The sequence below is a fragment of the Procambarus clarkii genome, chromosome 16, assembly GCF_040958095.1.
Source record: "Procambarus clarkii isolate CNS0578487 chromosome 16, FALCON_Pclarkii_2.0, whole genome shotgun sequence".
NCBI classification, from domain to species: Eukaryota; Metazoa; Arthropoda; class Malacostraca; order Decapoda; family Cambaridae; genus Procambarus; species Procambarus clarkii.
Genome location: NC_091165.1, coordinates 8,865,220 through 8,877,719, shown reverse-complemented (window position 1 = coordinate 8,877,719; position 12,500 = coordinate 8,865,220). Strand labels below are relative to the sequence as shown.

The 12,500-nt window shown below is 41.3% G+C and overlaps 1 protein-coding gene across 2 annotated transcripts in view; it reads right to left on the bottom strand.

Moving 5' to 3' along the window:
* The window catches only part of LOC138365414 (uncharacterized), a 158,997-nt gene that overhangs the window by 55,708 nt on the left and 90,789 nt on the right, over window positions 1-12,500 (bottom strand). For both annotated transcript variants that reach the window (XM_069325732.1, XM_069325733.1), the window contains exons 2-3: window positions 8,899-9,021; window positions 8,503-8,700 (exon numbers count right to left, since the gene is read on the bottom strand). In XM_069325732.1, the coding sequence (XP_069181833.1) occupies window positions 8,503-8,700; window positions 8,899-8,997 (297 nt within the window). In that variant the 5' untranslated portion in view covers window positions 8,998-9,021. The remainder of the gene's footprint in view (window positions 1-8,502; window positions 8,701-8,898; window positions 9,022-12,500) is intronic.

The following is a 12,500-nucleotide window of genomic DNA, read 5'->3' as shown; positions in this document are numbered from 1 at the left end:
ACCACAGAGATATTAGAAAGACCTTTTTTTAAGTTTCAGAGTAGTTGACAAATGGAATGCACTAGGAAGTGATGTTGTGGAGGCAGACTCCATACACAGTTTCAAGTACAGAAATGATAGAGCCCAATTGGCTCAGAAACCTGTACATCAGTTGATTTACAATTGAGAGCCGGGACAAATGAGCCAGAGTTCAACCCCCACAAGCACAACTTGGTGAGTACAACTAGGTGAGTACACACCTAGTTGTACTACTGCACTTACTCACTTACCCACTCATTCACACACACTCACACACACACACACACACACACACACACACACACACACACACACACACACACACACACACACACACACACACACACACACACACACACACAGGGGCCTCGTAGCCTGGTGGATAGCGCGCAGGACTCGTAATTCTGTGGCGCGGGTTCGATTCCCGAACGAGGCAGAAACAAATGGGCAAAGTTTCTTTCACCCTAAGTGCCCCTGTTACCTAGCAGTAAATAGGTACCTGGGAGTTAGTCAGCTGTCACGGGCTGCTTCCTGGGGGGTGTGTGTGGTGTGGAAAAAAAAAAAAAAAAAAAAAAAAAAAAAAAAAAAAAGTAGTTAGTAAACAGTTGATTGACAGTTGAGAGGCGGGCCGAAAGAGCAAAGCTCAACCCCCGTAAAAACACAACTAGTAAACACAACTAGTAAACACACACACACACACACACACACACACACACACACACACACACACACACACACACACACACACACACACACACACACACACACACACATAGCTGGCTGATAGAGAGAAAAAGAGCAGTAGTAGTAGCAGGCATTAAAGAGCAAACAGGGACCAGACAAAAGGAGCGGAGAGACAAGGACAAAAACATAGTTAAAGAGATCCTTAAAGAAGTAAGGATGGAGGGAACTGAACAAAATGTTGAAAAGGTTTTCAGGCTTGGAAAGTACAACAAGCACAGTGACTGAATGATAAATGTGGTATTCATGAGCGAAATCACGAAAGAGGAACTGTTAGCAAGGAAGTGCTGTCTAGCAAATGTAGAGAAATTCAAAAAAGTATTCCTGCAGAGGGATATGACAAGGGAAGAGAGAAAGCAGGCAGCAGACGTGAGGAAGGAGCGCAGAGAGAGAGAGAGAAAGGAATCAGGGAGCCACAACCCTGATCCTTACAATCCCAGAGGGGAGTGGGGAACCCTCCTCAAACAGTGCACTAGCCACAGGGAGTGTGGCACCACCCCACATTCTACCCAACCGACACCCTACCTGCCCCAACCCCTGTCAGCCCCCCACTAAGTACCCACCTAAGGCAACCTCCTCCCACTCATCCCCCACCTCCCACTCCCCCCTCCCCCCAGGACCTCCCTTCTCCCCCCATCCCCCAAGCCCTCTCTTCTCCCACAAGCCCTCCATTCTCCCCTGGCCCCCCCTAAGCCCCCCACTCTCCCCCACCCCACCTAAGCCTTCCCCTCTCCACCACTCCCCAAAACCCTCCCCTCTTTCTCACCCACCTCAGCCTTCCCTTTCCCCCCACGCCCCCCCTTCTCCCCCATCCCCCCAAACCTCCTCCTCTCACCCCCCTCAACCCTCCCCCTCTCACCCTCCCCCTCTCACCCACCCCCCCCGACCCTCCCCCTCTCACCCACCCCCCCTACCCTCCCCCTCCCCCCCCACCCCCCCAAGCCCTTCCTCCTCCACCAGTCTTCTTGTACCAGATCCTCCCAGCTCCTGCTCACCCCAGACCCCCCAGAGGAGAAGCAGAAGAGAGTCAGTTTCAGGGTAATGTACTCGAACATAGATGGGATCACAAGCAAGGCAAGTGAACTAAGGGAAAGAGCACAAGAAGTGAACCCAGATGTAATCGGACTCACTGAAACAAAACTCTCTGGAATCATAACGAATGCCGTGTTTCCCTAGGAGTACACAGTTATAAGGAAAGAGAGAGAAGGTAGGGGAGGATGCGGAGTGGCCCTACTCATGAGAAAGGAATGGAGTTTTAAGGAGATGGCTATCCCGGGCTGTGAGGGTTTCAGAGACTACATAGCAGGAACCATGACAATGGGAGGACCAAGGATAGTAGTAGCAGTAATATATAACCCTCCACCAAATGACAGAAGACCCAGTCAAGAGTACAAAAACAACAACATGGCAGTTAACAATATAATTGAGAGGGCAGCCTCTGCTTCCTGTAGAAATAGATCCCACCTGCTCATCATAGGGGACTTCAATCACGGAAGGATTGATTGGGAGAACAAGGAACCACATGGAGGAGAGGATACGTGGAGATCCAAAGTACTGGAGGTGGTGACTAGAAACTTCTTAACCCAGCATGTCAGAGAACCCACAAGGATGAGAGGAAATGACGAACCAGCGAGACTCGACCTAGTCTTCACCCTGAACGACTCTGACATAAGAGAAATCAGTTTTGAGGCCCCTGACAGGAATGAGCGACCACAGCGTATTGGTGTTTGAGTACCTGATTGAAGAAGGGTTATTGAACTTGAGGAGGGATACCGAAACCAAAAGGTTATCATACCGAAAGGGAAACTATGAGGAGATAAGATAATTCCTAAAAGATATAGCATGGGAAACAGAGTTCAGGGAAAAGACGGCCCAAGATATGATGGACTACATTACGCAAAAGTGCAATGACGCAGCAAACAAGTTTGTCCCAGCCCAAAAGGAAAACAGTGAAATGAAGATGAGAAACCCATGGTTTAATCAGAGATGTAGGCTAGCTAAGCCGCAAAGTAAAAGGGCATGGAGAAACTATAGGAATAAGAGGACACTGGAGAGCAGAGAAAGATACCAGAATGCCAGGAATGCATATGTCAGGATGAGAAGAGAGGCAGAAAGACAATATGAAAACGACATCGCATGCAAGGCAAACACTCAGCCTAAATTGCTGCATAGCCACATCAGGAGAAAAATAACAGTAAAGGAACAGGTTATGAAATTAAGGATAGGGGCAGAAGGATTCACTACAAACGACAAGGAAGTGTGTGAGGAACTGAATAAGAAATTCCAAGAGGTCTTCATCTTAGAGCAAGGAGAAATCCCAAAGATAAGAGAGGGAATAGCTAACCAGGAACCACTGGAAGAGTTTGAGATTACCAGCGGGAAAGTAAGGAAGTGTTTACTAGAGTTGGATGTGACAAAGGCTATAGGCCCAGATGGAATCTCCCCTTGGATACTAAAGGAAGGAGCAGAAGAACTGTGCCTACCACTCTCCATAGTGTATAACAAATCTCTGGTAACAGGGGAACTGCCAGAAATTTGGAAAGCAGCTAACGTAGTCCCGATATACAAGAAAGGGGATAGACAGGAGGCACTGAATTACAGGCCAGTGTCCCTAACCTGCATACCATGCAAGCTGATGGAGAAGATTGTGTGAAGAAAGCTAGTGGAGCACCTGGAGCGAAAGAACTTTGTAACACAGCACCAACATGGATTCAGGGATGGCACGTCCTGCCTCACAGGGTTATTTGAATTCTACGACCAGGCAACAAAAATAAGGCAAGAAAGAGAAGGGTGGGCAGACTGCATATTTTTGGATTGTCAGAAAGCCTTTGATACAGTTCCACACAAGAGGCTAGTGAAAAAGCTGGAGATGCAGGCTGGAGTGAAAGGGAAGGTACTCCGTTGGATACAGGGATACCTAAGCAACAGGAGACAACGAGTCAGTGTGAGGGGTGAGGTCTCAGATTGGCGAGACGTTACGAGTGGAGTCCCGCAGGGGTCAGTCCTTGGACCTATACTGTTTCTGATATATGTAAATGATCTCCCAGAGGGTATAGAATCGTTTCTATCAATGTTTGCCGATGATGCAAAAATTATGAGGAGGATTGAAACTGAGGACGATAGTAGGAGGCTACAAGATGACCTAGACAGACTGAGAGAATGGTCCAACAAATGGCTGTTGAAGTTCAACCCGAGTAAATGCAAAGTAATGAAACTAGGCAGTGGAAACAGGAGGCCAGACACAGGAATCAGAATAGGAGATGAAGTACTTAATGAAACAGACAGAGAGAAAGATATAGGAGTTGATATCACACCAAACCTGTCTCCTGAAGCCCACATAAAAAGAATAACGTCTGCGGCATATGCGAGGCTGGCTAACATCAGAACAGCGTTCAAGAACCTGTGTAAGGAATCATTCAGAATCTTGTACACCACATATGTAAGACCAATCCTGGAGTATGTGGCCCCAGCATGGTGCCGTATCTTGTCAAGCACAAGACGAAGCTGGAAAAATTCCAAAGGTATGCCACAAGACTAGTCCCAGAACTAAGAGCCATGAGTTACGAGGAAAGGCGGCGGGAAATGCACCTTACGACACTGGAAGACAGAAGAGTAAGGGGAGACATGATCACAACCTACAAAATCCTCAGAGGAATAGACCGGGTAAACAAGGATAAACTATTCAACACTGGTGGGACGCGAACAAGGGGACACAGGTGGAAACTGAGTACCCACATGAGCCACAGAGACGTTAGAAGGAACTTTTTCAGTGTCAGAGTAGTTAACGGATGGAATGCATTAGGCAGTGATGTGGTGGAGGCTGACTCCATACACAGTTTCAAATGTAGATATGATAGAGCTCAGTAGGCTCAGGAATCTGTACACCAGTTGATTGACAGTTGAGAGGCGGGACCAAAGAGCCAAAGCTCAACCCCCGCAAGCACAAAAAGGTGAGTACAAATAGGTGAGTACACACACACACACACACACACACACACACACACACACACACACACACACACACACACACACACACACACACACACACACACACACACACAAACACACACACACACACACATACACACATACACACACACACACACTACCCAGCTGCTGAAAAGAAAAAGATCAGTGGTAGCTGTGGGTATTAAAAAGCAGGAAGGCTCCAACAGGACAGAGTGGAATGATAAAGACAACACAGCAGTGAATGAAATACTGAAGACAGTAGAGATGGAAGGGGCTGAGCATAGAATGGAGAAGGTTTTCAGGTTAGGCTAACACAACAATCTTGAGGTATCTTTAGAAGATTTCGCGTTTTTTTTTTTTTTTTTTTAGTGTCCCCGAGGCCCAGTCCTCGGCCAAGCCTCCACCCCCAGGAACCAGCCCGTGACAGCTGGCTAACAACCAGGTACCTATTTTACTGCTAGGTAACAGGGGCATAGGGTGACAGAAACTCTGATCATTGTTTCTCGCCGGCGCCCGGGATCGAACCCGGGGCCACAGGATCACAATTCCAGTGTGCTGTCCGCTCGGCTGACAGACTCCCGCCTCAAAGACCGAGATCATGTGTTAAAGATAGTGTTTGCAAACGAGAACACAAAGAAGTTGATTCTAACAAGGAAAAGTCACCTTCAGCCTGTGGCAGATTTAAAAAAATTATACCTCCAGAGGGACATGACGAGGGATGAGAGAGCCATAACAGCAGAAGCAATAAAGAGGCGCAGGGCGAGAGGGGAAAACCAGGAACTCATAGCTCCCAACACATCATCCCCAAAAGGTGAGGGGGGAAACTCACAACCAGCTACCCAGTAACACCAGAGGGGAGGGCAACCACACCACCCTCCTCTGCATAGAAACCCCCCCCTACCCCAAACCCTCCCTGCCCCCCTCAAATATTTAACCAACATTTGCTCAGATCAAATCTCCCTACCCCCACACCCCATTCCCAACCTACTACCCCTCCCATACTCCCGCCATGTCCCCACTTCCCCCTTTTCCCCCATATCCTTATTCCCCCCCTGTTGCCAGCAGGAATGGATCTGGACTATTAATTATGAGAGACTTCAACCACGGAAAACTAGACTGGGAGAACCGGATCTGCATGGAGGACCAGAAACATGGAGAGCTAAGCTGCTGGACGTGGCAACAAGACACTTTCTAAGTCAGCTCATCAAGGAACCAACAAGAATGAGAGGAGAAGGTGAACCAGCCATGCTCGATCTGATATTTACCCTAAATGAGTGGGATATAAGGGAAGTTATGATGGAAGCACCCTTGGGAATGAGTGACCACAGAATATTAAACTTTGAGTACCTGGTAGAGCTAGGAATTATCTCCTCCAAAAAAGAACTAGGAAACAAAAGGCTTGCTTACCGAATGGGGAAATATGAGATCAGACGTTTCCTAAGGGAAATACCTTGGGACACAGACCTCAGAGCTAAGTCTGTACAAAATATGATGGACTATGTCACCCAAAGTTAGGTGTTACAACTTGTTTGAAAGTTGCAGCAACGTTGTAGTTTTTGTTGCATATTTGGCAGGTGACTGATATTTTGTCATTTGTTTTTGTGCGTTTTCTTTCAGTGATTATATTCCCCTTGTTGTATTCTTTGTTTATATTAATTTTCAGAGAAATCTAGTGTGTTATTAAGCACTTCACCACAGAGAGTGGTTAAGATGTTTTTGTAGTTAAAGTTTTAGTTACATCACAAGTAATTCATAACTGATGCATTACATTGTCAGTCTATGGTACAAATCCAGTGTATCATGAAGTGTTTCAGTACTCAGATATTATATTCAGAGTTCAGCATATCTCAATGCAAGGAGTGGGGGTGAAAGTCAGTTATTTTTGGTAATTCTACACCATACTTTTCAAGACAATACCTGTTTTATATTTAACAACGTGGATACATAGTATATTCGATATTTGAGTTTTAAAGAAAGGTGCCTGATACGTCCATATCCCAGGCTTGTTCTGTCCACTATACCACCCAATTGCTGAGTTTTTGCTCTGATAGTTCTATATATAGATGCCTTCTCGTTTAATTCATTAAATGTTTGAAGCTACAGTTTTCAGGTCTTAGTGAATCTCTTAGGTCAGTAAGATTTTCATCAGACATTCGTTTAAGTATTCTTTTTGTCACTGCTAATAAAACACCCATATTAATTTGTACTACTGTGGCTGTTTTTGCAAGCACGTCAACTGTATCATGGTTTGAGATTCAAACATTTGATGGAATCAATGGAATTTAATTTTAAATCTGTTTTCTTTGGCAGCTAAAACATCCATTTGATTATCACTTACTATTTTCTGGGTGTTACTACTATGTGCATTCTGTGAGTCACAGTATATAATTCCACTGCCTCTGTCTTATAAAAAAAATAAACGGCATGGTATATGCCAGCATGTTCGGTTTGAGTCGTATTAACCCAGTCATTGGCATGCTTCATTGTTAATGTACGAGAGAAGATTGTTTAAATATATTACCTGTGCATGACATGCGCGTGACAAAGTGTTATTAAAAGGGTACTATTTACTCCTGTCAATATTCTTTGCTACTGCCAGTGTCGTGAGCAGTTTGAGAGTTATCACAAATGTTCATGTTAAATCATTCTGTGTCTTGCAAGTGTTTGAGACTGAAGCCACTAAAGCCTATGTACTTTTTGAGATCTCAACATGCTGGATTGTGCAACTGTGAAGTTTTGCTGGTTAATACTCTCTTACAATATAACGATCTCTCAAGTGTAATAGTGTTAAGTTTTATGAATTAACTTAAATTTTTGTCTTACATTCAGTCTTCAATTAACCACTTTCCCATGTACCCCTCACTCTCTCAAAATAGCAATTTTTCTCTTAAAGGTCTTTTTGGCACAGATATTAAATAACGGTGCTTCATAGCCCAGCATCAAACAAATATTTTGTTGTGAAACCCTGGAGTGTTCAACACCATATAACAACTCTCGTTTGGGTAAGACTATAAATCAAGTGATGTGAGATCACCATTTTCTCGAGGAAAGGGTTATTACTTTGTGTCATGCTCGCAAGCACTGAAACATCGGAGTCTTAGTGTTTGCTCACATTACGATTATCATTTGCATTGAGGGCTTTTATTGACAACACCCCTGACACCCATTTTCAGTATTACTGCAGTTGCAATGCTTAATTCTGTTACAACACAGCCACATTCTACTTCTTATTCATTAATAGGTACACTCTCCCTTTATTTCTCTCATATATATTTCCAATATTTCTCATAATATTTAATCCATTTCCTTTTAATTATCATTCCTTTTAATCTTTGTCAAATAAACCAAGAACATCTAACATTCTTTTTTTTCAATATTTCGCCAATTTAGACTTACTTACTAAATACAAACCCAGTTATCTTAATATTATTATCCTGTTTATCAAGTACTGCATTTTTTCCTAAGATCAAGAATATATTTTTCTCCCTGATTGAAGTGTATAGGAATATATTTTTTTAATGCTCGGGGCACAAAATCTGTTGAAGGTACACCGTTTTTATGCTGGTAATTGTACAATAGAGTGATGTTCTTCCTCCAGCCATTATTTTTAACAAGCTGCGGGACGGAACTTGTTAAAAAATAATGGGTATAGCTTCACTGACACTTTTTGTCTGTATTCTTCCAACCAGAGTGGAAATCTTCAGGTCCTGCATTAATGACGGTACAACATTGGCCTTCATGAGGCATTGTATAATTACTTTTACAGCAACTTACCTCTGCTTCAGTGTTGTTATTTTTTAAAGTTGGCTTCGGTGGAGAGTCAGCAGTGAAAATGAGGTTCAGAATTACTCCAACCAGCCGCTGTGTGGATTTTTCTCTAGCGCCCACTGAAAGTCCAGATGCCAAGCATTTCCGGATGTGAGGAAGGTCGAGAGTCAGCCTATTTTCTGGGCTAAAACGCAGCCCTGAAGTCTGCAATGACTCAGGACAATAAAAATATCGAAAAATATTTGGGCATAATTAATTTTGCATGTTCTTTAAATTGTATCACTGGTAAAAAAATTTAATCTTCTCAGTAACATATTCAATTTTATCGGATTAGAATAAGTATATGAAAATTCTACCAAGTTAAATACAATGCCAGGTGTACGACAACAAGGACCGACTTACTATAATGTCTCGCGTATAGAAATGATTTACAAGAAGGTCGGAGACTTCGTCCAGGTGCTCCAGGCTCAGCACCATATATTCTACCTCGGTGGAGCTCATCCTGACTCACGAGTCCTCACAGACCTGAATGTAAGATTTCCTGTACCTTATAAAACTATAACTTGGATCTTTTTATACAAATTATGCTGGGCAATAATATCGTTATTCCAAATATATTTACTCAAGCTATGTTAACGGTAAGAGTTGTGATACTATCATATATACCATGTTGGCATAAATTAATATAATAGTCATGATCCATGTCATAAGATATTACTTTTCGGTGAATAGCTTAGGACGTAGGAGTTGGTTAATGTGAATCTTCTTAGAAGTCACATGAGTAATTTCAGAGCAATCATCATGGTAATACAGACACTAAAGGCTTAATCAATGTCATTACTGTAAGCATCTTATACAGATCTTATGATGCGGCGCCTTTATCATGGCCCAAAGTTATGTTGTGGTGGTGTAGAGGTTAAGGTGTCTAAGACGTTCTGTTTGGTGTCTGCAGAGTTCTTTGTGAGTAGGTTGGCTGTTTTCTTGTTTTTGTAGCAGATTGTTAATTGTATCAATACAATTACAATACGGATACAATTAACAATCTACTACAAAAACAAGAAAACGGCTAACCTATTCATAAAGAACTCTCCAGACACAAAACAGAACGCCTTGAAGGAAACAAACGTCGTCTATGCCTTCATATGCCCACATGGGGATTGTCAGCCCCAAAGGTCACATTATATAGGCAAGACAACGACGTTTCTTTCCAGGCGATTAACAATGAACAAACAACAGGGCTCCATCAAGTAGCACATAATCTCCACACACAACCAGACCATCACCAGAAACATCTTAACAAGCAACACAGAAATTATCAACAGATATAACGATATGAGGAGGCTCGGCATCAGTGAGACCCACATCACGAGGTCAAAACCAGCAATCAACAGCCAATTACACATAATTGCATTCTATCTACTTCAAGACCCCGAACCAGCCCAGAAGCAAGAGGATAGACTGTATACATAAGGTTATATGTCCATTGTATATATCCAATTTATATCCATTGTTTCGTGTTTTGTCTTTTGTTCCCAGTCACCTCACCCAGACATTTGAATGCCTTAATCTCACCCAAAAATAAATATAAGCACGTTCTGAGAATGTATAAAATGTCTTTGAAAATATGAGAAGTGTTCTTGCAAAAAGCTTCTAGGCATCAGACCATAAATAAAAAAGTGAAAATGAACTTTGGAGAGTTAATTTTGCAGCTACTTCCGACAGTGAAGAAAAACAAAAGAAATATTGGGAAGATTCGTGTTAGAATCATTAATCTTACCATTTCGGTCATATTCAACAACATATATATATATATATATATATATATATATATATATATAATATATATATATATATATATATATATATATATATATATATATATATATATATATATATATATATATATATATATATATATATATATATATATAACTGAAAACTCACACCCCAGAAGTGACTCGAACCCATACTCCCAGAAGCAACACAACTGGTATGTACAAGACGCCTTAATCCACTTGACCATCACGACCGGACAATAATGAGGTGATAGCCGAGGCTATTTGAACCACCCCACCGCCGGCACTCGGATAGTAATCTTGGGCATAGCATTTTACCAAATCACCTCATTCTTTGGGGCACACGTGAGGAACACAAATGCGAACAAGCCTGAATGGTCCCCAGGACAATATGCAACTGAAAACTCACACCCCAGAAGTGACTCGAACCCATACTCCCAGAAGCAACACAACTGGTTGTGTTGCTTCTGGGAGTATGGGTTCTTATATATGGGTTCCCCTTCCCTTTTTATATATTCCTATTTTTTTATTTATATTTATTTTATATTTATTTATTTTTAATAATTATTATTTATATTTTATATATTTATTTATATATATTCCTATTTATTTTATTTATTCCTATTTTTATTTATATTCCTTCCCTTATATATATATATATATATATATATATATATATATATATATATATATATATATATATATATATATATATATATATATATATATATATATATATATATATATATATATATATATATATATATATATATATATGTCGTACCTAGTAGCCAGAACGCACTTCTATGCCTACTATGCAAGGCCCGATTTGCCTAATAAGCCAAGTTTTCATGAATTAATTGTTTTTCGACTACCTAACCTAACCTAACCTAACTTTTTCGGCTACCTAACCGAATCTAACCTATAGAGATAGGTTAGGTTAGGTTAGGTAGGGTTGGTTAGGTTCGGTCATATATCTACGTTAATTTTAACTCCAATAAAAAAAAATTGACCTCGTATGTAATGAAATGGGTAGCTTTATCATTTCATAAGCAAAAAAAATAGAGAAAATATATTAAATCAGGAAAATTTGGCTTATTAGGCAAATCGGGCCTTGCATAGTAGGCCTAGAAGTGCGTTCTGGCTACTAGGTACGACATATATATATATATATATATATATATATAAATATATATATATATATATATATATATATATATATAAAAATATATATATATATATATATATATATATATATTTATATATATATATATATATATATATATATATATATATATATATATATATATATATATATATATATATATATATATTGTCGGGGTACGCGAGAGGCAAGTAACAGTATACAAGATATCCTAAGTACTTTATACTGTCAACGGTCGCCAACGTCGGGGTGTCTCTATCTCTACATGGACACCACCCAGTAGTATTAGCGTCACCGTAGCCCTGCGGGTCTTCACTCAATCCTCGCGGCGCCACTGTTCGCCAGGAGAGTATCCCAGTCGATCCCCAGCCAGCCTTATAGCCAAAGAATGAATGGGAACACAGTTTGCTCTCTCCCAACCGTGTGCCCGCCCCGACAAGGGCTCTACTACTAACTGCAAGGTCACCAACTGGTGTTTCCCGTGTCCAGTAACACGTCAGTGGTATTGTGGAATTGTGGTACTAATGGCAGAGCTCACTCATTAAATCTGGTCTCAGGCAGGTATATGTCTCTAATACTTTCACTCCTTGGAACTGTTCTGTAGCAACAAGATATATATGGAGGGGTAAAACAAATGCATAGGTATTTTGTATTTTACTTAAAAACTTCAAGGTATTATATCCGTATCAACAACGAAACATCAAGTACAATGCAGAAAGTCACTCTCTCATCTTAAAACTGGGGCTCACCTAGAGGGTAACACTCTCCCCCCTTCCGTCAATGTCATAATCAGCTGAGCGGCCCCCCCTCTCACCGTGTGAATGCTCCTGTACTTGTTTTCGTGGCGCTATGCGCTTTGTTTCTTTAAATTCGCAGGAATCACTATATATGTCATCAACACAATATTTCTATAATGGCAATAGAACGCAATGAATCACCACACTGATCTCAAGTTCAATAACTCATTTCTACAGCAATTAACATAATATTTCACTATAATGGCATGGTACACTGTACTTCACAATAATTACAATGACTGCAAC